Raw genomic sequence first — 26403 nt, forward strand, 5'->3', positions numbered from 1 at the left:
CATTAAGACCCAGGTAAACAAGGAAAGTAAAAGGCCACAGAGTAGCTGTGAAACGTGAGCTGATGTGGACACACATACATTCCATTTTCAGAGTCCACACACCAGTGACCAAACATCCAGAAATAGGTTTTACCTTTCACTTGTGCCATGTGACAGCTGTCTGTCAAAATGAGGTCAAGGCTGCTCAGCACAGCACTGACACACAGTACTGATAAGACTATTTCTGCTCTTGGTCGGATGTTTCTAATCTAAACTTGTCCTAGATAAAGAAAATAAGACTGAAACAAAATTATAAAATAAAATGGGCTGTGTTGCCTGCAAGCCTCATTATTGGTGGATGACAGGAAGCAGTTTCCTCTGCTCCCTTTGCAGCCTCTCCCACTGTAGCTAAGTCCTCCATAAGTCAACAAAGGCTAGCCCTCATCCCCATCCAAGGCTGCTTCAGGAACTGCTGCAGTTGCCAACACCACACTGAATACCCAGCCTGCAGGGCTCTGTGCACACACCAGGGCCCGCAGAGTCCCTATCATCCACAGCACCTGGGACATCAACATAAAAATGGAGAGCACACTTTCCTGCGGATGAACATTCATTTCAGAGGTAGTGTGCACAGGCTACTATAACAAAATAACACAGACTGGGTGGCCTCAACACACATCTATTTTTCATAGCTTTGGAAGCTGGGAAGTTGAGTCAAGGTGCCAGCAGATTCAGTTCCTGGTGAGACCCTCTTCCTCATGTGCAGCGGCCTTCCAGCTGTACTTCTTCATACGGGGGACAGAGCCAGAGGGGGTGCAAGCTCTCTGGTCTCTTCTAAGGGTACTAATCCCATCATGGGGATTCTGTCCTCATGACCTCATCCAACCCATGGGGATTAGGACCTCAACATGAGTTTAGGGGAGGGCACATTCAGTCTGTAACAGAGGTTCTTGCCAAATGCTCTGGAGATATGAGAGGCAGGAGTCATAAAATCTAGCAAATCACAGTAACAAAACATACATGTTTCTTCAGAGCCCATGTATACAAGTGCGTGTAGGCATAAGTATGTCTACATATGCATACAGAACCTTGGTGGTAGTTACATACCCATTTATTTCTATGAAACTTCATAGTTTACAACATGTGTTAGTGGCGATTTACTTTGAAATCTAGTATATTTTTAACTACTCACAACTTCTAGGAAGGCCAGCTTCGTAATCACATACATATCTTTGTTGTTATGTGGTTCTTTAAGGCACAAGATGTCTTTACTTTGAAAAGAACTACCAACAAGTCCTGGATAACAGGAAAAGAACTTTGAAAGAATTCGGACACCTCGATTACTGAAGTCTCCTTTTTTCTAGGTGCCTTCAGTTATGTCACCTCTCCCAGTTGATGGAACATATCCACCTTTTGTTCTGCAGACTTTTCTCCGACTCATAATCTGGGACAACTGTGAAATCATAGAGTAACCGATTGCTTCACAACCATCTTTACTTGGGAACCAAGAGCGACAACTACACTATTTAGGAATCTGTGACTTGTGAATTTTCGGTCTTTAAGCTGCAACTCCCTATTTTAACTATTTCACTTCAAGTTGATAATTACTTCTTATGCAAATGCATAAAAATAAGATAGCCCTTAAGTTTTGTTTTATAAAAAATACAATTTATTCTGTTCTAACATATGAATGTTAGAGTCACAAAGAATTAATTTTTCTTTTGCCATGTTAAAATGCACTATTGTGTTTACATTGTAAGTAAAAATAACTATGCAAGCAAGTTTTTTCCTACACACAAGATTCATGGCATAAAATGTTTTCTGAATTGAGAGTTTCAACTGGGTTTGCCAAACACATGACTGTCCATAGTGGAATCATCTGTACACCCACATGTAACTTTGAAATACAGTTCTATATGTTTGGGGCCTATGCCAAACTTTCCAGCAGCAAGCAAGACTGAGATATTGGCCTGGAAAGCAGGCCTGGCTAAGGAACTCCAGAGAAACAATGAATGCCTTATATAAAACTTCTGAAAATGACAGATACCAAGGCATAAAAGTCATACATTTCCAAGGTAATCAGATCAATAATTGTGTCATTTATTGTCACTATTAGTTAATATTTACTGTAATGATTAATTTTACTGGTCAACTTGACTGTTCATAGGGTGCCCAGATTAAACATTTCTAGGTGTGTCTGTGACGTATTTCTGGATGAGATTACCATTTATATCACTGGATTTAAGAAGACAGATGGCCCTCCCCACAGTGAGTGGGCATCAGTCAATCTCTCGGGGGCCTTCACAGAACAAAGAGTAGAGGAAAGAGAAATTCGCCCCCTTTTTCCTGCCTCACTGGTGAGCTGGGACATCTCATCTCATCTTGCCTCAGGAAAAGATGGCAGACTATGGGACTGTTTTTAATCTGTTTCTCTGGAGAACCCTGACTAATGCATTTACCTGACATTTACCTAATGGCAGCAGTGAACATAACCTTCAATGGCAGATAGAGAAAGTAGAGCTTCTGATTCCCAGAGAAGGGAATTACCTCTCAGGAGAAAAATCTCTCAAATGTGCTTTTCTCAGCTGGTTATACAGAATTCAGATTTACTCTCTCCTACATCTTATGCTACAAATAGTAACAAAAGCATCTATAATCTAGTTAGAAAAAGAAATAGAGTTGGAAGATCTGGTTCAAATTCCAGCTTTGCTGCTTGTGGCCTTGGCAGGGCTCAGATTCCTTCTTCTGTAGAAATAAGCTAATAAAACATCTCATATAATTGATGTGTATTATATATATAGCGAGGCATTCACTTAAAGAGTCTTTAAAATTTCCTTTTATTATCCCATAAATTATAAACATTAAATTCTTATCTTTCTGCTCAGGTTTCTACTTTATATATTTATGACCTTCAAGGATGACTACTTTCAAGGGTAAGGTTATGGACTGAATGTCTATGTCCTACCCCCCCCCCCATATTCATATGTTGAAGCCCTAATTTCCAATGTGATGGTATTAGGAGGCAGGGGTCTTCGGGAGATGATTAGGTTTAGATGAGGTCATGAAAATGAGGCCCCTATGATGAGATTAGTGCCCTTAAAAGAAGAGACCAGAGATAACTAGTTCCATCTCCATCTCTCTCCCTCTCTCCTCCTTTCCCTACTTCTCCTCACCCTCCCATGAAGTCAAAGAAGATGGTCAACCACAAGCAAAGAAGTGAACTTCCAACCAGAAACTGAATTGGCTGACACCCAGGTCATAGGAATTCAGAGCCTCCAAAACTGTAAGAACTATAAGAACTGTAAAAAAAATCAATGTCTGATGTTTAAACTACTCAACTTATGGTATTTTGTTATGGTAGCCTGAGCCTAATGAGACAGATAGCATTCTTCACTCATTTGCATGTAAATGTTCTTGTTTCTTGTTTTCAAAGAAATAAAACTCTTTTTATTGCTTTACACCTCCTTTCACCTGGGAAAAGATACTAATTGGCTTCTTTTTTTTTCAAAAGTACAGAATATACTTTCTTCTTTTGACCCACATATGGGTCAAAAGATATACAAGATATGGATTATCACCACCATTTTTACAGACAAAGAAACAAAGTACAGTAACAATTTTGGAGATCTCACCAGGGATAACAGAAGCCATTTCTGATTAATCTAACTTAGATTTTGATAATTTCAGACTCCTCTCAGCTAAAACAACTTTATGGACCTGATTTTATCCATTGATTTTGTGAATAACACCAGAAAGGGATTCAGCAAGATACTGGTTTAACCACAGGCAAAGTATTTTTTCAGTATTATAGGGTAAAACTTAAAGTTTACTCTCCAAGATGTTTCATTCAAACTCCAGCACTTAAGGCCAAAGTTGGCTCTTGGGGGTGTTCTACCAAGACCCAGAGAATGCAGAAAGATAAGACAGAATGAAGTGTACAACAACAGCTGCCACATTTTAACATGTTGGAGCTATTTTAAAATCCTATTGCTTCGATTGACTTTCTGTGCATATAGGTCTGTTTTCCCTATCCCAACATCCATCTTATTCAAGGAGTTTTCAATTAGTACATGAAACCAAAGGGTCAGAGTGCTTGAGGAGGATACAAATGATCTCTAACCGAAATTACTCTAATTGGTGCTTCCATTGCATTTCATAAAAACTGTTCTATCCAAATAGGGATATCCTCAAGGATGCATTATCCAGAAGATTTATCTAGAATTCTATCCAGAATGCATATCCAGAAGCATTATCTATATATGTTCCCACTACCTTTTATTTTTTTTTTAATTTTTATTTATTTATGATAGTCACACAGAGACACAGGCAGAGGGAGAAGCAGGCTCCATGCACTGGGAGCCCGACGTGGGACTCGATCCCGGGTCTCCAGGATCACGCCCTGGGCCAAAGGCAGGCGCTAAACCGCTGCGCCACCCAGGGATCCCCCTACTACCTTTTAAAATCACACTTTTAGAAAGCACTATACAAATCTACTGTGTCTTATTCTGGAGAGCCTAGGTGACAGAAAATCTTTGATTTCTAGAAATAGTCAAATCCTCTGACTAGTGAATAAAAGTTGATGAGCCAGGTAGGTAATTCTGCTTCAGATTAAAATAATAAATGTGGCTATAAGATAAAAACAATAATTCTTACATGGCATCTACACACTGACTCCTCAAATGCATCATGTTCTTTCCTACCTCAGGATTCCTGAATAATTGTTCCTACTTCTTGAAATCTTTTTATAGCATCTTGTTTTCACTCATAAAAGAGTAAAGCCACACTGAAAAGAGGCCTTCCTTGAAACCTTAATGCCAGAGTGGCCTAGCTCCACATCCATGTTTGTTTTTTCAGTAATAGTTGGCATGGTTTATTAATTTTTTGTTATTACTGCTTTTGTCTCTTTGTCTCAACCTGTGCTGTCCAGTATGGTATCCATTAGACACATGTGGCAACTTAAATTTAAATTCAAATAAATTACAGAAAAAAATGATGAATTGGATATCATCAAAATTAAAACTCTGTTCCTTGAAAAACACTGTTGAAAGAATAAAATGACCAGCCACAGAATGGGAGAAAATGTCTGCAAATCACATGTATGATAAAGAACTTGAATCAGAATATACAAGTAACTCTAAAAATCAGTAATACAAAAACTAAGAATCCAACTAAAATTGGGCAAAATATCTGTTAGCACTTCACTAACGATAACACATGGATGACAAGTTAGCACATAAAAAGATGCTCAACAACAACAACAACAAAAAGATGCTCAACATCACTAGTCATTAGGGAAATGGAGATCAAGACCACAGTGAAATACCATATTATACCCTCTAAAAGGGGGTAATCAAAAAGTGTGGGTGAAGATGTGGAGAAATGAGACTCATGCACTGTTGGTGGGAATGTAAAACCACTTTGGTAAACAATTTGACAGTTTCTTAAAATGTTAAACATACATCTAAAATCTGACCCAGCCATTCAATGCTTGAGTGTTTACTCAAAAGAAGTGAAAGCAGAGGTCCACACGAAGGCTTGTAAATGAATGTTCACTGCAGTTTTATTTGGAGTAGCCAAAACCTACTAACAGGTGAATGGATAAACAAACTGTGGCTTCTCTACATGATGAAATACTACTCAGCAATGAAATGAACTACTGGTATATGCAAAAACATTAATGAATCCTAAAATAATTATACTGAATTAAAGAAGCCAAAAAAATACATAGTATGATTCCATTTACATGTAATTCTTGAAAATGCAAATTAATCTACAGTGACAGAAAACAGACCAATGGTTGCCTAAGAATGGGGAGCAAACCAAGGGATTAGAAAGGGACATAAACTTTGGGGTTTATGATAAATATGTTCATTATCGTAACTGTTGTGATGGTTTCACAATTATATGCATGTACCAAAGCTTACAGATTTATATACTTCAAATACGTAGTTTCCTGTATTATGCCTCAGTATCCTGTATTATGTATCCTGTATTATGCCTCAGTGAGACTGTTAAAAAATTTTGTTCCTCGGTTGCACTAATCACATGTCAAGTGTTCAACAGCCACATGTAGCTAGTGGCCATCAAACTCGACATTGTAGATAAACAGCAGTTCCATCAGCACAGAAAGTTTTAGTCAACAGCAAAGCTCCAAACCAGAGGGTGAGCAAACTATATGCCAGGGACCCACCACCTGTTTTTCTAAACACAGTTTTACAGGAAGACAATTATGCCCAGTTATTTACATACTGCCTATGCTGTTTTATCACTACAACAGCAAAGTGCGTAGCTGCAACAGAGACCTCATGGTCGACAAACCTAAATTATTTACTATCTGGACAGTTAAGAAAAGGTTTGCTGATTCTGGTCTAAATCAAACACTTTGGGGATCCCTGGGTGGCGCAGCGGTTTGGCGCCTGCCTTTGGCCCAGGGCGCGATCCTGGAGACCCGGGATCGAATCCCACATCGGGCTCCCGGTGCATGGAGCCTGCTTCTCCCTCTGCCTGTGTCTCTGCCTCTCTCTCTCTCTCTCTCTCTGTGACTATCATAAATAAATAAAAATTAAAAAAAAAAAAACACTCTGAATACAGGGGCTCTATCTGTCCTGTCACTGCTGTATTACCCAACTAGTGCTTACTGAGTACCTCGTATGTAGCACTGTCCTAGGCACTGGAGAGGCAGCCTTGAACAGTACAGATAAGATCCCTATTCTCATGGTTTTCACAATCTGGTGAAGGGTTCAGATAACATAAGAAGTAAATAAGAAGCAAGGATGAATGCTACGATGAATATAAAACAGAGGTATAGAGCAAGAGTGAGGGTGGCAACTTCCATTTGGTAGTCAGGACAGGCATCTGAGAAGCCCTAACATCTGAACACCATGGGAGAGTCAACACTGCAAAGTCCTATGGCAGAAGCAGAGAGAAGAGCACCACCCAAGGCCTCAGAAGAGGAATGAATCTGAATACCTGATGTGTAAAAAAGAAGGCCTGTGTGGCTGGAGAATACACAAGGTAGAAAAGGGAATGAGATGGGAGAGATAGAGAAGGCTATTTTATCCTAAATATGATGGAAAGCCACTACAGGATTTTAAGCAAGTGAGCAATGTGATCAACTTACACTTTTAAAGATCACTCTGGTGCTAACTGGAAACTGGGTCAGGAAAGAGCAAGCGAGATGTTAGACAAGTGAGGGAGTCTCTGTAAACGTACAAGGGAGAGATGGTGGTGGTCAGGCTTGGGCTACAGTGATAGCCCTGAGATGAAGTGGAGAAATTCAAGATATGTCTTGAAGTAATAGTTGACTGGCCTTTCTGATGGTTGCTGTAGAGTAAGGAAATAAGAGGAGTCAAAAATGAATCCCAGAGTTTGGCTTGAACAAGTGGGACACAGTATGTACCACAAATTTGGGAGAAACTATAAACAATCAGAGCTAATACTTACTGAGTGCTTATTATAGGACAGTAGTCACTCAATTTCACATTTCATATTCCTAACAATCTTGAATAGTAGGTAGTACTGTCGTGTTCATTTTATAAATAGAAAACTATAGGTTACAGTTAAGGTCAGAAAGATAGGACCAACTCAGCGGAGACTTGAACCTGGGTCTTCACATTCCAAATTTCACTACATTGTATGAAACTGCCCCCTTAACAGTAACATTCTAGGCAATGGCAGGACCACAGGATTAACAACGGTCTCTCTAGGATGACTAGCTTGAAAGACACTATTGTTTTGCTTCTTTCCATTATTTAAGATCACCTTGTTTTCATAGAATAAAAGATGCTTTTATTTCAAAGCACTTTCTGCAGAATTATCCCTTTGATTCCCATTTTATAAATGAGGAAGCTGAAACAAGTCAAGTGATTTCCTCAAGATCATTAAGATATCAACAGAACAAGAAGTAAAAGCCAGATGAACTGATTCCATGCAGTGATCTGGCCAATAAACTTGTCTTTAAAAATATGGACCATTCAGAAAGAAAACCACACAACTGTTTTACATCAATACCCAAAATACACATACATATATGAAATAAAGAATACAAACCTGCACTCACTAATTTGCTAGGATTTTTCTATTTAATTTTTTTATAATGTTGATTATAACTGGCAGTTTAAAAAAACATTGATCTAAGCCTTGATAATTAACACTACAACCACATGGTAGACTTTTTTAGAAATAAGTCTCGTGACTCACTAAAACTACCAAACACCAAAGAACGCAAGATGAAACATTAAAAAAGATCAATCTGTCGAGTATTTGGGTTACATGACGACTGGAGTCTATGAGAGTATGGACTCCAGAGAATGACAATGATACCATGAACCATCCTTTGGAAGTATTTTTTATTACGATTACCTTCTATTGCTAATATGGAGGCCTGAAATCAAGGCGTGCCTGCTAATGTTTAAGATAAGCAAGGATGTACTTTTATGGGGGGAAAAAAAAACCACATTAAAAGCAAAAGAAAAGATTTCTTCAATCTCGTCTTTGCTCCAAAGGAAGTAAAAAGCTACAGAATGACCAGGATTAGCAAAATCTATTTCCAAAAGAAAGACACACTGCTGGTAATTTGACAGCCCATTATGATGTATAAGGAAGGTTAGCATCTTAAGGACAATGGTTCAAGATGTGAGGCTATCTTTCATTTAATGGACAAGTACTACTTGATAAATGATCAAGCTACTCCAGTGTTCTTTGCCAGGATGTTTCATTTCCCTTAGTAAAGGAAGACAGCTGTCCGGGGATATAAATCTTTGATTATTCCCAATTCCTTAAGTTTACAAGAATTAAAAAAAAAATGCTTTCAGATCTGTGTCAATTACTTTGAACATTCATTTACCTTCCTGAATGTGGCGCTAGCCTGGTAAATTCTCACACACACACACACACACACACACACACACACGCACACGCAGGCGCGCGCCGCCCTGCATCTCATCTAAGAAGAAGAAAAGCAACAAGGACAAACCACAGCCTCCATACATCAAAGGCTGCCAGCACTTCAGCGCACGGTCACCAAGCTCGCAGGCACTCCCAGGTGGTCCCGCACACACTCGGGCGCTCTCAGCTCTGCTCCACGGACCTCCATCCACCAGGCTCCTGGTGCGCGCAGCCTCACGGAAGACTGTGGGGTCCCGGCCACCCGAAGGCCGGCACAGCCGCTGGGGGAAACGCGGTGCCTCCGGACATCTCTTAAGGACGGTCATCCCTCTAAGCCCAAGTTGTTTCCAGAGACGCTGGAAGGGCACCCTCAGGGCACAGGGCAAAAAGGGGCCAATACCAGAAGGTGGGGGGGGGGGCGGAGGAAGAGCAGACACGGCCCGAAACGCCCCAGTTCGGTCCGCGGGGAGCGGGGCAGCCGAGGCCGGCGGCTCGGGGCCACGTGCCCTTGCCCAGGGGCCCCTCTCCCCGGCGCCAGCTGCACGGGTGCCCGGGGTGCCCGGGGTGCCCGGGAGCCGCACGCCACAAGTTGCCGCCCGTCCCCGCTCCCGGCGCCCACGGGGCACACGCGCGCCGCCCCACGCCCAGCCGCCTGGGGGGCCTGGGGGGCCAGGGGGGCCAGGGGACCCCGCGGGGCGAAGGCCGCCGGGCCGGCCCCGAGCCCCCAGCCCCTCCGCCGCAGCCCACGGGCCCCGCCCCGCCCGCGTCCAGGCCCAACTAAGCCTCCGCGCCCCTGCGGTCTGGACCGTTAGCATCCCAGGCATACCTGCGCGTCCGAGCGCCGCCGCCGAGCCCGGGTCGCCGTGGGGGCGCCGCGCCGGGCGCAGGAAGCACCCCCTCCCCACCACGACCCCCCCCCCCCCCCGCCGAGCGTCGGTGTCCAGGTGAGGGGCTGAGCGCCGCAGCCGCCCGCCTACCTTCCTGGCGCGGGGGGCCGCCGCCGCGGGCCCTGACCCCTCGGAGCTGACCTCGTCCGCAGGCGGTGAGCGCCCGGGGGACCCGGGGGCGCCCCCAGGGCACCCGGCGGGGCGGGGAGAGGCGAGGCCCCGGTGGCCGCCCGCGCGCCCCGACCGGAGGAGGAGCCCGGCCGCCGGTCCCGCGGCGGGTGGAAACGGGGAGGGAGGCTGCGGGGGCCGCTCCCGGAGCGGTTACGACTCTAGACGCCAAGGGCCCCGGGGTCTCGGGCTGACTCGGGGCACGGCGGCGCCGGAGGGCGGGGACGGCGGGAACGTCCCGGGACTCACGCAGCGGGCCGCGAGCCTCGAGCGTTAAGTCCCCGCGGCGGCGCGGAGGGAGCGCGGGGGGAGCGCGGGGGGAGTGGGGCGGCGGCGGCGGCGGGCGCGGGGCGCCGCTCCGTGTCCTCACCTTCTTGGTGCCGGGGCCTCCGGCGAGCCGAGACACGCCTGTCAGCGAAGAGGAGCGCCCCGGCTGCCCCCCTAGAGTCTCCTGCTGGGGGGACATCGCTTCCATGAAGAAGACTTTCCCGCAAACCCCAGCCAGGAGGAGGCTACGCGGTCATGGCCGCGGGGCCGCGGCCGGAGGGGCGAGGACGCGCGGGCCCGAGCGGCTGCCGCGCTAGGCAGGGCGCCGGGCTCCGGGCTCCGGGTGCGGGCGGCGCGCCTCCCGTCGGGGCCATGCACCGCCGCTGCGCTCGGCACCGCGGGCTGCAGGCGATTGCGGCGGCGACCGCCCGCCCGCGCCGCAGCCCGCCCCGCCTCGCCTCGGGCCCGCCCCCTCCGCGCCAGGCGCCCCGCGCGGGGACCCGCCCCCGGCCGCCGTCCTCGGGCCGCGGCGCTCCCAGCGGCTGCCTCGCTCTGCGGCGCACGGGCCGGGCGCGTCCCTGCAGGCACGGGTCTGCGAGGGTCCGGGCGACCGACTGACCTTGCCAGCCCGCGGCGGCTCCCCGGCCCGTGTCACGAACCGGAGCCTCTGAGCGCGGACGCGCGCCCCTCCCGCCCTCCCGCCGCTCCCGCCGCTCCCGCCGCTCCCGCCGCCTGCCCACGCGCGCCCGACCCCAGCTCGGCCCGCGCTGCGCCCGCGGGGAACGGCGACGCGGCAGCGCGTGCGGCGGCGCAGTCGAACCGAGGACTTGCGGTGATTTCGGCCTCCCTTCCACCGGGCTGCGGAGGGGTCCCCCCCACCCGAACCCGCACGCCCACCCCCGCCCCCGAGGCCTGGGGCGGGGGCTGCGCGTCGCAGGGTGCCGCGGCTGCGCACATTGGGAAGCCCCCAGCATCGCCTGACCTCTGGAGCAATCCCGAACGTTAGTTAGCCTGTTTGGGGAGCCCTCGTTGGCTTCTGCAGCGGGGCTCTGCAGCCCCAGCACAATTTGCACCAGCGGTTTCCGCTGTCTGCGGCTGCAAGGACCTGGGCATTCCAAACGTCAAAGCGCAATTAAGGAAAATGCAGGCAAGAGAGAGGACTCTGAAATTTGGCTTAGCCATTGAGAAGGCTACAATATGTGGAAGTGTTTATCAGATATCTGCGCCGAGAGCATAACTTCCTGACAGCCCAAATAGTGGCAAATTTTTTTAAGGCCAAAGAATAATCAGAGGGAGGGGTTTTGGAGCCAACCCCGGTCTAGTTGAGCGTTGCTGCACTTTGCAGGACCAGCTGACTGGTGCAGATGATTCGGTAGGTGGCATTCTTCCCTTGGAGTCAGGACTACATAAAGGGCGGATTAGAGATGAAGGACACCACTCCATGATACTATGTTGTATGTTGTAGAAGGGGGTTTGTTTGTTTTTGTTATTTAAAAAAAAAAAAAGAACTGAGGTTCCTGTGGGATTGGGCAGTTATCAGGACAGGTTGTAGAAGAATAGGGCTCTGGCCGGCTCTGTTCCAAGCAGGAGATGCTATCCAAAACACACACACACACACACACACACACACACACAGACATTTGCATACCCCCCCTCCAAACTCCAGCATTGTTTATCGTGGAAGTAACGGGGAGAAAATGTTCCAGCCCATATTAAGCCTTGTCCACATTACATTGTTCAAAGTAGATTTACATAGGCTGTAAAAATCTTGATTTATAAATGTATATACATATATATAAAAATCATTCTGGTGTATGTGTGTATATTTTTATATATGTACACAGGCGCAGTTTTTCAGGAGTGACTCTTTCTGCTGCTTAGACCCATGTGTAGTGACAGGATTTGTACCCACTATAAAGTTTATCATGAAGTTTACACTGCAGATGGCTTTGCAGTTCTTTCATTCCTTGTCGAAATCCTACCATTATGCCTCCTATCATTAATGGACAATCCCAGTTTTCCTTACTCTGCTTCATTTTAAAAATTTCAATAATGCTTATCTCCTTTTAATATTTCATGTAATTTACTTATTATGCTTAATGTTTGTTATCTGTCTCCCAGCGATCAGCAATCTTTTTGTTATTGTTGTTTACTGTTGTATCTCAAGTGTCTGGCACAGTAAATGTTTGTTGATTAAATGAGTGAGACACAAAAAGGATATGAGATAGATCCAGAAGGGGCAGGCCTGAGTTATTTTATGCAGAGTCTCATGTATTATCAGGTGTTTCTTTTTGAGCTAATACCTCATGCTCCAAAGTATTACTTACATTGCACATGTGGGAAACTCACTTTCACTTCAGAATTTGTGAGTGCTTTTATTTCAAATTCCATTAGTCTTGATTTGCATAAAAAACCACCCCACTCCTCTCTTATAAGGAGCTTTGGAGGAGATCTCACTTCCTGAAGAACTTTGCTCAGATTAATATCATCACCAGGGTAATGAAGTAAGAACACAAATAAGATCAGTCACTCCCCAGGATGCCTGGGTGGCTTAGTGGTTGAGCATCTACCTTTGGCTCAGGTCATGATCCCGGAGTCCTGGGATCAAGTCCTGCATCAGGCTCTCCATGTGGAGCCTGTTTTCCCTCTGCCTCTCTGTGTCTCTCATGAATAAATAATTTTCTTTTTTTAAAGATCAGTCACTCCCCAATGTAAAACCTTCCTTGGCTCCTACGTCTATAGAATAAATAGCAAATGCTACAGTGTGATATACAAGGCTGTCTATAATCTGACACCTCATTGCCACTTCTTTGTCTTATCTCCTGCTCTGCTTCAACTCTAGCCCTGTTTTCCCTCACATTAGACTATTCGCACTTCCAAGAGCTCCTTGACCTCTCACTTCTTCATGGTTTTGGACCTGGTGTTGTTGCCTAGGAGGTTTTCCTTCTGTATGTTCCAAGCCCTATTGTTTTGCTTGTGTTCATCTAATGCCTGGTGCATAGCAAATAACTGATTAGTATTTGTCAAGGAAAGAAAGCTTCAAGACTTACATGAATAATTACCCCAGGAAAATCTTTCTTCCTCTTTATCTAGCTACCTCCACACCTCAACCACAAGGTTAAGTGCACCTTCTGTGGTAGTAACATAACATTTGTTATTTTATACCAGGTACTATTTTATGTATTTTGCACATACTAATTTACTTACATCTTAATAATAATCTTCCCTACACCCCATTTTAAGATGGGAAAGCCAAGTCATGAAGATGTTAAACAACTTGTTCAAGCAGCTGGTAAGTGGTGGAGCCAAACTTGGAACCTGGACATCTGCTCCAGAACCAGTGCTCTTAACCGCTTGTTGATAGTACCTCTCCTATGTGCTTCCTTTTCTTTATAGCACACATTACACTGTTATTATCTGTTTTACTTGACTGTGAGCTCTTTGAAATAAAGGTGATGTTTTGTCTTCTCTTTTTTTGTGCAAGTACAGAGTTATACTCTTCAGTGATGTTTTTCAATGACTTAGCTTTGAATGAATGGTGAAGTAGCAAAAAATAGCCATTTTCATTCTGCTACACAGTTTAAGGAAGATGCTCTGATGGGGGAGAAATAATTCGTGGGCTAGTCTCTTATTCCTTAAAACAGTGAAAGCATTTTCCATGCACTAGGAATGTTACGCTGTAGAAAGTGTGATGCCAGAAAACAATAGTGATGACAAGGCAATTGAAGGAGTGTGATGACCATGTCTGACACAAGCAGGATGCATCCAGAATATTTTGAAACAAACTGTAAAGCAGAGTACTGAGAAAAGGATAGTTTAGCAGCTGGGAAACACCAATAGCAGACCTTTAACAGGAACTAGTCTAAGAATGAAACCAGAATGTTTGGCCAACCATTAGATTGAGTAACAGTGAATAAATTTAACTATGAAAGGGGATGTCTGCACAACTCATTCATCCCATGTATATTTATTGTGTGTCTGCTATGTGCCAGACACTGTGCCAGGCACTTTAAGTATAGTCAAATTGAGTCCACAGGTGTCATCCTTGTAAGCCCCAAGACATGCACAAGAATCATTGGCAGTGCTATCTGAATATTCTAGAGCAGAGACTGCAAACTGATGGGCAACAGAGTGAATTCAGGCGTGTTTTTCAACATAGACACTTTTTTTTCCCCAAACCTGTTGCCAACCTTAAAAATCAAGATATTTCACATAGAAATCTGGGCTAAATTTCTCCAAGGCAATAACAGCTAAAACTAAGTTGTAGCTGTGGTATTACATTTAATGCTCGTGACAACTCTGGTTGTCATAATCACCACTGTCTCATGCTGGGGAACTACTAACAGGGAAGATAGTAGAAGATGAAAAACGGGCAAGAGAGCTAAGGAGGTCAGAGAAGAATGACAAATACCAAATGTGTGACTGTATGTGTGTTGAATTAGTAGAATTTTTCAGAAAGAGAAAAAGTTGACAGTGTCTTACTGTTGTAAAAGATCAAGCCGTCCCAGGATGACTGTGAGCCTTGATATAAGTGAGGTTTTGACTTAGTTAATTGTCAAGATCTGACATGGGGACTTTCTCATCCTTGGTTAGAATCTCAAAAGGGGCTATTTCCTTAAAGAACAAAATTCCAGTTTTAAGAGTAGAAATTTATGAAGTAAGAGGGTAGTTAGGAAAAGCAGAGGAGGAAGGAAGGAAGAAGGGGGAGTATAGAAGGAGGATGCTAAAAGCTGAGGCTGGAAAAAGAGCTTAGGGATCCCTGGGTGGCGCAGCGGTTTAGCGCCTGCCTTTGGCCCAGGGCGCGATCCTGGAGACCCAGGATCAAATCCCACGTCGGGCTCCCGGTGCATGGAGCCTGCTTCTCCCTCTGCCTATGTCTCTGCCTCTCTCTCTCTCTCTCTGTGTAACTATCATAAATAAATAAAATTAAAAAAAAAAAAAAAAAAAAAAGAGCTTAGTCAGACTGTGAAGGACCTTGGATTCTATGGTAAAAATTTGAACATTATTCCCCAGGGAAAGTTGTAAAAATGACTGGTGTCTGTTGAATGCCTACCATGTGTTAGATATACATTATATGCATCATTTCATTTAACCTCTATCATCACTAAAGATGTCGGTATTATTATACTCATTTTTAAATATGAAGATGAGGGGTACCTGGGTTCTCAGTCTGTTAAGTGTCTGACTCTTGATTTCAGCTGAGGTCTTGATGTCAGGTTATGAGATTGAGCCCCTCATTGGGCTCTACACTGGGTGGGGAGCCTGCTTAAGATTCTGTCTCTGCCTCTTCTTTCTCTGTCTCTCAAAAAAATAAAAAAGAAAGTTTAAAAAAGAATAAATAAGAAGTTGAAGCTCAGGGAAGTTAAGCAGCTTTCTGAGGTCGTTAATCAAAAAATGGTGGGTTTGAACCTTGATCTGATTGAGTTCAAAAGCCATACACTTATGATGTCAGAGTATTATAATATTAATAATAGCTATCACTTATTGAGAGGTTGAAGATGATACGGAGAAAAGGATTTGGTAGTCAAAACACTAAGCTAATCACTTTACACACTATCATAATCTTTGAAACAACCCTAATATTTTGTATTTTTATGCCCAATATACAAGTGAAGAGCTCAGAGCTATTAAAGTACTTATCAAAGATTATACAGGTATGAGTTGAAGAGCCAAGATCAACTCAGGACACTCAAAACTCACACTCTTAACCACTACACCTGATGATATGGTCTAATTTTTGTTCCTTGCCACTGAAGAACATCATAAATTGCGTTCCATTCATTTTGTGTGAGATAAAGCTACATATGCCCCTAAACCCTTCTGCTTAGTCCATGATAAGCTTGCTTTCTGGTCAGAGGCTTAGCTTAATTATTTTTAAAGTGTATTTTGCAAAGCAACTTGATATTTTATATTTTGTAAAGATTTTATTTATTTATGTGAGAGACAGGGAGAGAGAGAGGAAGAAGCAGACTCCCTGCTGAGCCAGGAGCCTGATGTGGGGCTCCATCCCAGGACCCTGGGATCATGACCTGAGCTGAAGGCAGATGCTTAACCAACTGAGTCACCCAGGTGCCCTGCAGCTTGATATTTTAATAAGAAACAGCAAAAAGGAGAAATTTCTATTTTCCATCAAAGTTTAGGTTGCTCTGTCAGCCAGATTAAATTAATTAACTGATTATCATTTGTGGTCTATCACATGCTTTATGTTCTTGCCCATTATTCAAGGGTGAGCACAATCTGTGACACCTCTCCCCACAAAGCACTTCAGGTTTCTTTTCTGTTTCTAGACATTTCTTGTCTGTTTCTAGACATTTCAATTGACTGCATGTTTTTAGCTCTGTCTACATGTTTGTGTTAGAATCCTCCCGAGGCATTTGTGGAAATTAGCCCTTTTAACTATACTGCTATTTCATGGTTATATCTGCAGCACACAGGTGATTATTGTCTGTGCTGATACAGTAGAGCTTAGGGAGCTCAGTACATGAGTGAGTTCAGTAAGTTGTGCAAGATTGCTCAGCTGATAAGTAGTGCCACAGCATTCCAGTCCAGTTCTGATTCTCAAAAGTATGAAACTTAAATCCTTTCTCTTAAATCCTATTTAAAAAATGAAAATCAACTGTTGCATATTTGCAATGGGAACTAACAGAAGATGTTATGGTAATAGAACAAAAAATATGTTTATTGCAGCATTATTTAGAATAGCCAAATTATGGAAACAACTCAAGTTTCCATCAAAAGATGAATGGATAAAGAAGATGTGGGATATGTATGCAATAGAATATTACTCAGCTGTAAAAAAGATTGAAGTCTTGCCTTTAGCAGCAACGTGAGTAGATTAGAGAGTACAAAACTAAGCAAAATAAGTCAGAGAAAGACCATCTGATTTCACTAAGATGTGGAACTTAAGAAATAAAACAAATGATCAAAGAAAAAAGAGAAGAACCCCCAGAACTCTCAAACACAGAGAAAAAACTTGTGGCTGCCAGAGGAGAGGTGGATGGAGGAATGGGTGAAATAAATGAAGGGGATTGAGAGTACACTTATCATGAAGAGCACTGAGTAACATATAGAATTATTGTATCATTATATTGTACACATGAAACTAACATTGTATGTTAACTATACCTGAATTAAAAAAAATAAAACAACAAAACCAAAACAGATTTCTTTTTTAATAGTGCTTATGTCAACTAAAAAAAGTCAGATATAGAAATTCTGAAAGAATTTTTACTTTAAAGCATATTTTCTGAAGCATGTTATTTGCAACACTAGTCCATTAGAATACTCTTTTTAAAAAGGAGGGGTTCCATAGTTAAGGGTTCCATGGAAAATACCACTAATGTGATTATACATTAATGTGTGTACATTATAAAATGTATATATTAATGTGCATAGTAAATCTTTGATAAATTCTGTAGTTAAATAAAAACCCCAACCAAACCCTGCTTAATCTCTGCTTAACCTTTTTCTGTCCCTATATGTATAACATGTTAATCGAGTCCTATTAGGACATTGCTGTGTATGCAATGAATTTTAATGCAGTGGTGATGGGAGAATGAGGCATGTTCTCCTTTAGTCACTTCCCCTCCATTGTTTCTTTCTTACATCCTTACAGTATTAAAAGTTCTTCCAACATGCTTCCTTTTTGAGTTATCACTATGCCGCCCCCCTCCCCCCACACCAACTTTCTTTTTTTTTGCTTATTGCCAACTTTTGGAGTAAGAATCTATATAAACTGCCTCTACTTTTTCATTGCCTTCCCTTTTTCCAAATATGAGATTCCTTTTGTGATTTCCCAGTAAGCAAATGCAATAACTTCTATAATCAAAGATGATGCTTTATAGCATGTGTCCTGCCACTCTTCTTTTAGCAGCCATGACACTAGTCCTTTTTTTTTTTTTTAAGATTTTATTGATTTATTCATGAGAGACAGGGAGAGAGAGAGAGAGAGAGGCAGAGACACAAGCAGAGGGAGAAGCAGGCTCCACGCAGGGAGCCTGATGTGGGACTCGATCCTGGGTCTCCAGGATCACGTCCTGGGCTGAAGGCGGCACTAAACCGCTGAGCCACCCAGGTGTCCCACTAGTCTTGCATTCATTCATTAATTTTACAAATATATATCCACTACCCAGTTGCGCTAACCACTGAAGATACAAAATGAACAAATTAGACATGCTTTCTATTTCTACTTTCTAAAGCTTAAATTTTAGTTGCTCTATTTCTCTGAATTCTCTAAATGATCTTTGCTGGATCCTCTTTTCCTCCCCACATGTTTAATATATGCATCTCTCAAGGCCCTGTCATTTCTCTTTTCCCAACATACACTTGTGTGTACAGACACATGCACACACATGCACACACTCAAGGTGTTGAGAAAAATCATGACTTTTGATCCCACAAATGTTGAATAAGTGAATTTATGATTTTCCTAATATTGGATATAACTATAGCACCTGTACTGTCATTTTTATTCAAAATGAGGATGGTTACATGAATGAAATGGGAAATTATTGTTTTTTTCCTATGATAGAAAGGTGTATGTTGAATGAGGGAAAGGCAGAAGTGGACTTCAGAGGGCTGTATCATACATGTGAAAAAGACACATAAGCAACTAGCACATAGTTACTGAGAACTTCTTGATTTTCTGTTAAGAAGTGACTAGGAAGATGTCAGACAAAAATTTTATCATACCATGAAATTTGTCTGGAAGTGCATACCCACAAAATAAACAAAAAGAGCTTTTAAAAATCACTTACTGCCTCCAAAGAAGGAAAGGAACATAACCTCAGCCTGCAGTTCTCAAGGTCAGATCTGAAGCATCGAAACCACCTTGGGAACTTTTGAAAGTAATATTTGGGCCCCTTCTCCAGAAATTCTAATTTAATTGGTTTTGAGTGCAGCCTAAATGTAGAATTTTTTTAAAGCTCCATACCTGTGTCTAAGGTTAAAAAACATTGGTCCAGGTTAAACATTCCAAAACATGGTTATCGAGGGGGTGAAAAGATTTCAGAGAGTAGTAAAGAAGAGTAGTGATGCTATTGTTTGTTTGTTTGTTTTCACTTCACTCCAAATCTAGGGGGCAAACTTCTGAATTGGCCAAATATCATTCTTGCTAATATCACTAAGTCTAGAAAGAAACACAATAAATAAGTATCTTTATTTTTCTCTTTTCCTCAGGATCAATGATTAGTAGAAACTGCTGCTAGAAAGAAACTGATGATAATGAAAAATGAACATTGAGGCTGCCTTTCTCTTATGGAAGGGAGGACTTCAAAGCTAATTCAAGAAATAATCTAAAACTTGAAAGTCCTCATCCATTGAATGGTGTACCACCCTCCACCCCAACTATAAGCAGAGAGAAGCAGAGAGTCCTAGTACAGACTATATAATAGAATCTCAGAAGAGATAGCAGAGAATAAGCAAGATGAAACAAAATGATGTGGCAGTGGTGCAAAAATATAATAGCACAACATGAAATCATGCATTGGATGCAAAAGATAGAGTCCAACCTAAATGAAATGAATTGAGAATATAAAGGAACATAAAATAATTCATAAATGCTGCACTTAATGAAAACCAGTATTTAATGAATAAAAGCTCAAAGAGGCAATGACAGATGAAAAGAGAAGTCACAAGTTTTAAATAAAATGAGGACTCGAATCAATGTCATTACAGAACAAATAAATAAGTAAACTAGATGCAAAAACTTAACTTTAAGATCCAAAGAACATCCTGTGTTTTTGGTAAATTAAAAACAGAATACTTAGCATCAGGATATATCCTTATTAAACTATTAAACTTCAAGGTTCCACTATAATGCAAGTTCCATAAAGGCAAGAGTGTTTTGTTCACTGCTATATGGTTAGTGCCTAGAATGCTGTTGAGCAAGTCAGAGGTGCCCAGTAAGTATTCGTTGAATGAATGAAAGAATGAAGAAAGATTTCTTCACTTATTCAGACATAAAAACCAACTTATCTAATCTCTGGTTCCACTTATAGGGAGATTGGAAGTCATCACTAGAACTTAAATACAAGTAAAAATCTGAACAGACTGAAAAATTAACTGCTCTTCTTGGATCCATAGGAGGGGAACACACAGGGAAAAGTGCTACACACAAGATTGGGGAGATAGGGAAATACAGGGAGCCAGGGCTTACTGATGGAGATACTCACAAAAGGAAGCTGCTGCTGTGCCAGGATAGGAAAACCTGAACTGTAATTGATGAGTAGCTAGAGGTTCAGTGTGGACAACTCTGAAAGTTAAAATCTCCAGGGGGACCTAGACATGGTAGAGTGATGGGCAGGGGGCAGGGTGTCCCATATCATTGTAAGATTTCCAGGGTACTAAGTATCAGAAGAAAAATCCCTGGCAGTTTCCAACTGAGAGAGGGGGAAAAGAACCAGTTTGTTTGTTTGTTTTTTTAAAGATTTTATTTATTTATTCATGAGAGACACACACACAGAGAGAGGCAGAGACACAAGGCAGAGAGAGAAGCAGGCTCCACGCAGGGAGCCCGACACGGGACTCAATCCCAGGACTCCAGAATCGCGCCTTGGGCAAAGGCAGGCGCCAAACTGCTGAGCCACCCAGGGATCCCAAAAGAACCAGTTTGAAATACACCAGAGCATTCTGTTTTCTTAAAAACACCTGCCCTTCATGGAAAACTTGTTAACCAGAGCCTAACCGGATGTATTACCAGAACCTAAGAGACCTGGGGAAAGGAAATACCTCATTCCAACCCTCCTTAGCCATCATGTCCCATGTAAGGGAGAGAAAAAAAAAAAAAAAACAACTGAGAAACACTTGTAAAGTTCACAGTCCAGAGGCATAAACTCACTGAAACATAGACCTAATCATAGGACTGTAGAATGTTTTCCCTCCCCAGCACCTCACCAGCACGTTATTAAAGGCCTACTTACTGCAGTTCCTTTTACCTAGTACAGCATGTCTAGCTATCAAGATAGAGTTATAAGGCATAACAAAAAGGAAACAGAGCACAATGAATCCCCTCCACAATTTGAGAAACAGAGTATGTATCAGATCCAGACATGGCAGGGACATTGGGATTTTCATATTGGAGTTTAAAACAGCTATGAGTAATATACTAAGGGCTCTACTGCATAAAGTAGTCAGCATGCAAGAATAGTTAGGCTATGTAAGCAGAAAGATGGAAATTCTAAGAAAGAACTAAAAAGAAATGCTAGAGATCAACAACAACAATGACACAGTAACAGAAATTAAGGAAGTCTTTGATGGGCTCATTAGTAGATTAGACATGCCTGAAGAAAGTATCTCTGAGCTAGAGGATGTACCAACAGAATATCTGAAAACCAAAAAAGAAAGAAAACAAAGCCTGAAGACAGAATGTAGTATCTAAGGACTACGGGGTAACTATAAAAAGTGTAACATACACATAATGAAAATACCTATTAGAATACCCAGTGGGTATTTTCTTCTCTTTAGAAGAAAAAGGGAAAAGAACAGAAGAAATGTTTTGAAACAATAATGACTGAGAATTTACCCAAATTAATATTACATGTGAAATCACAGATCCAGGAAGCTTAAGAACATAAGGTAGGATAAATACAAAAAAACCACACCTAAGTGTATCATTTTTAAATTATGGAAAAATCAAAGATGAAGAAAAAATGGTTAAAGAAGCCAGAGGCAAAGACATCTTACCTAAAGAGGAGCAAAGATAATTTTATGTGACTTCTCAGAAACCATGCTAACAAAAAGACAGTGGATGAAATATTTAAGGTATTGATTGAAAAAAAAACCCCACCTACCTAGAATTCTGTACCCTGCAAAATTATTAAAAAGTGAAGGGGAAATAAAAACTTAGACAAACAAAAATTGAGGGAATTTCTTGCCAATAGACCTGCTTTGCAAGAAATGTTAAAAGAAATTCTTTAGAGAGAAGGAATATAATATATATCAGAAACTCAGAGCTACATAAAAAAGGCAAAGCATCAAAGAGAACTAGTGAAGATAAAAACTTTTTTATTTCTTTTTTTAAACTTTTTTCTTATTCTTAACCAATCTAACAGTTAAGTCTGTTAGAAACAATAATAGTAGTTATGTATTCAGTTATGTATGCTTATGTATGTCATATATATATACATATATATATGCACACACACATATACAGCTAACATCATACTTAATGATGAGAAACTCAAAGCTCCCATAAGATCAGATAAAAGACAAGGATGCTCCTTCTCACCACTCCTTTTTCAACATCATACTGGAAGTCTTTGCTAATGCAGTAAGGCAAGAAGAGAAAATAAAAGGTATACAAATTGGAAGACATAAAACTTTCTTTCTTTCTTTCTTTCTTTCTTTCTTTCTTTCTTTCTTTCTTTCTTTCTTTCTTTCTTTCTTTCTTTTTTTTCTCTTTCTTTCCTTTCTCAAATGGCATAGTTGTCTATGTAGAACATTGAAAAAAAATCAGTCAAATAACTCCTGGACCCAATAAGTGATTATAGCAAGGATGCAGAATCCAAAGTTAATATACAAAAGCCAATTGCGGGATCCCTGGGTGGCGCAGCGGTTTGGCGCCTGCCTTTGGCCCAGGGCGCGATCCTGGAGACCCGGGATCGAATCCCACATCGGGCTCCCGGTGCATGGACCCTGCTTCTCCCTCTGCCTGTGTCTCTGTGCCTCTCTCTCTCTCTGTGACTATCATAAATAAATAAAAATTTTAAAAAAAAGTCAATTGCTTTCATGTGTGTCAACAATGAACATGTGGAATTTGAAACTAGAAACACATTTCCATTACCATTACCAAAAAGTGAAATACTTAGGTATATCGAAATATGCACAAGATCCATATAAGGAAAACTAAATTTTTGATAAATGGTATTAAAGGAAAACTAAATAAATGAAATGATAGTCCATGTTAACTGATAGGAAGTCTTAATATTGTCAAGGTGTCAGTTATCCCCAACTTGATCTATGGATTCAGTGCAATCCCAATAAAAATCTCAGTAAGTTATTTTATGAATATTGACAAAGTTTATACAGGGAGACAAAAGATCCAGAATACCCAACACAATATTGAAGATGAAGAATAAAGTTGGAGGACTGATGCTACCCAATTCGAAGACTTACTATAAAGATTCAGTAATCAAGTAGGGTTATATTGGTGAAAAAATAGATTAATGGAACAGAATACAGAGCCCAGAAATAGAACCTTATGAACATAGTCGACTGATATTTAATCAAAGTGCAAAGCCAATATAGTGGAGCAGATAGTGTATTAGGCAAATGGAATGACTGTGCATCCATATCCCTCTCACCCACTGGCCCCCACCACTCTAGACACAGGCATTAATTCCTTCACAAAAACTAACTCAAAATGGATTATAAACCTAAATGTGGTATGCAAAGGGCATAGGATGACATAGGAGAAAATCTGGAGGACTTTGGGTGTGTTGATACCTTTTTTAGATACAACACCAAAGACATGATCCATAAAAAATGATAAATGTAAAACTTGAGCACAAAAAACAATATCATGAGAATGAGAGAGAATACACAAATTTGGAGAAAATATTTGCAAAAGACACATCTGATAGAAGACTGTTATCCAAAATATACAAAGAACTCTTAAAACTCAACAATAAGAAAACATATTGATTGAAAAAATGGGCCAGTGAACCTTAAAGATACCTACCAAAGAAGATATACAGATGGAAAGTAAGCATAAGAAGAGATGATTCATATCACATGTCATCAGGGGAATGTGAATTAAAATGAGATGCTATAACACATCTATTAGAATGGCCAAAATTCAGAATAGTGAGAACACCAAAAGCTGAGGAGGATATAGAACAGGAACTTTTCATTCATTGCTGAGTGTAAGTTTTCTTACAGAATTAGATATACTTACCATTGGATCCAGTAATGTTTTGTTGGTATTTACTTAAAGGAGTTAAAACCATATATCCACATAAAAATTTGCATTTTTATGCAAATTTTTGACATTGAGATAATGGAATATTATTCAGCACTAAAAGATAATGAGGTATCAGGCCATGGAAAGACATGGAGGCACTTAAGTGCATAGTACTAAGTGAAAAGCCAATCTGAGAAAGCTATGTACTGTGATCCAACTATATGATATTCTGGAAAATACTATGGACACAATGAAAGATCAGTGATTGCTAGTGGGGGTGGGGGAGAGGAGATGAATAGGCAGAGCATAGAGGATCTTTAGGGCAGTGAAAACACCTTGTATGATACAAAGATGGATATATGTCATTATTTGTCTAAATCCATTCAATGTATAACATTAAGAGTGAAACCTTAGGCAAACTTTGGACTTTGTATGATTATAATATGTCAATATAGGTTCATTTTTGGTTAAAAAAATGTACTGTTTTAGTGAATGATGTAGATATCGGGGGAGCCTATGTATGTATGTTGGGAGGCAGAAAGTATATGGAAAATCTCTGTACCTTCCTCTCAATTTTACTGTAAACCTAAAATTGCTCTAAAGAAATAAAACCTTAAAAAAAAAAGCAAATTACATACAAGAGGAAAAGAGTTGAGACTGCCTTCAGGCTTCTCTACAGCTAGAAGAAAACACACTAATATCTACAAAGTTTTGAGAGGAAAAGTGGCTTGAGAATTATACCCAGCCAAACTGGCACTCTGCTGTAAATATACATTATCTCATTTAGTCTTAGCAACAAACCTGTGAAAGGGTCACTCTTATGATTCCTGTTTTTTTTTTTTTAAGATTTTATTTATTCACGAGAGACATAGAGGGAGAGAGGCAGAGACATAGGCAGAGAGAGAAGCAGGTTCCATGCAGGAAGCCTGATGTGGGGCTTGATCCCAGGACTCCAGGATCATGCCCTGGGCCTACGGCAAATGCTCAACCACTGAGCCACCAAGGTGTCCTGATGATTCCTGTTTTTAAAAAGGAGGAGTGTGAGGTTCTGCAACATTAAATCACTTGCCAGGATTATATGAGCCAGGAATCTAGGTAGTATGACTTCAAGTTCTTTATATCAATTTTTATTTAATTATCATAATAATTCTGTGAATTTTCCCCCCTCAGATTAAAAAAAGAAAAACAATCTACATATTAAAAGATAAAATAATTTTCCCAAAGACATTGCAATGCTGGGATTCAATTCAGCCCTATATACTTTCACCAATCATGGGCTTTCCAGGGCACCAACCTTTAGAATTGTGTGTGTGTGTGTGTGCGCGCGCGTGTGTGTATAGGTTTAATTACTAATTTCATCTGATTCTATCTATTTTCACCCTCTCTTCACCTTTTCTTGGAAAACATGATATATGGAGAAGTCGTAATTCCTCAGACTTTTGCTTAAACCAATTTTATGATCTAGTAAACATGCCCTTGGCAATTTTTATTCAAGATCAGAACTGAACTTTGTGACCACAGAGCTTATGGTTCTGGATGTGCTTCAGAAGCCAAAGAAATTGCAAAAGGGCAGAAAGTGGTGAGATTCTCACAATATAATTCAATACTATATTGTTCTATGTAATTCCTTTAGCCTGGAAACAAATTTTTCCTGGGGAAAACAGAACAAGTCTATAAGCTCAGATTTCTCTGCCTGTTGAGATAGTTCCTTTCTTGTCCTTTCTTTTCTTTTCTTTTTTCTTCTTTTTTCTCCTTTTCAGTCAAATTGCTTCAGGGATGAGCAAATCAATGAATATAGATTTTATTTTTGTGTTATAGACCAACATATCTATTAGTAATTTATGTCCTAATTTTATTCTACTGTGTTATGAACTCTCACTCTGAGGTAGTAGGCTGTGGACAGAAACTTCTACCAAGCTTTGAATTGAGTTTTTAGTTTCTTAGACTGTATGGTATGCCCTGTAAGAATTCTAGAATCCTAGATGAAAAGAAATTCATAGATGATGCTGCTCTGAAAATTTAAAAACAAGACTTTAAGCAGAATAAAAATTTAGAACTTTAAAAAAAGTTCTTTAAGCAGAATAGTAAATTATATATATATATATATATATATATATATATATATTTAAAAAGACTTTATTTATTTGACAGAGAGAGAGCTCGAGTATAAGCAGGGGAAGCAGGAGGGGGAGAAGCAGGCTCCCAGGGCCCTGGGATCATGACGTGAGCTGAAGGCAGACCCTTAACTGACTGAGCCACTTAGGCACCCCACAAAATAGTAAGGTTTAGATGATCAAGTAATAGATCCAAAATGTA

General features: G+C 41.2%; 1 protein-coding gene and 1 long non-coding RNA gene across 7 annotated transcripts in view; one reads left to right on the forward strand and one right to left on the reverse strand.

The window, feature by feature from the left end:
- ARHGAP20 (Rho GTPase activating protein 20) overlaps window positions 1–11327 on the reverse strand; it is a 141096-nt gene extending 129769 nt beyond the window's left edge. The window contains exon 1 of one of the 5 annotated variants that reach the window (XM_072821914.1): window positions 11170–11327. Coding sequence is in view for 2 of the 5 variants with exons in the window: in XM_072821910.1 (XP_072678011.1) it covers window positions 10291–10395 (105 nt within the window). In the remaining 3 variants the exon portion in view is untranslated. Of the gene's footprint in view, window positions 1–8967; window positions 8997–9067; window positions 9216–9842; window positions 9976–10290; window positions 10500–11169 lie in introns of those variants that run through there. The other 4 variants (XM_072821910.1, XM_072821916.1, XM_072821912.1 and 1 more) reach the window with 4 other exon arrangements.
- Window positions 11133–26403, forward strand: part of LOC140630930 (uncharacterized) — a 165588-nt gene continuing 150317 nt past the window's right edge. Inside the window, exons 1-2 of one of the 2 annotated variants that reach the window (XR_012028615.1) lie at window positions 11133–11559; window positions 13431–13479. This is a non-coding gene — a long non-coding RNA (uncharacterized lncRNA). Of the gene's footprint in view, window positions 13480–26403 lie in introns of both variants that reach the window. The other variant, XR_012028614.1, reaches the window with a different exon arrangement.

The sequence above is a fragment of the Canis lupus genome, chromosome 3 (genome assembly GCF_048164855.1).
Source record: "Canis lupus baileyi chromosome 3, mCanLup2.hap1, whole genome shotgun sequence".
Classification (NCBI taxonomy): Eukaryota; Metazoa; Chordata; class Mammalia; order Carnivora; family Canidae; genus Canis; species Canis lupus.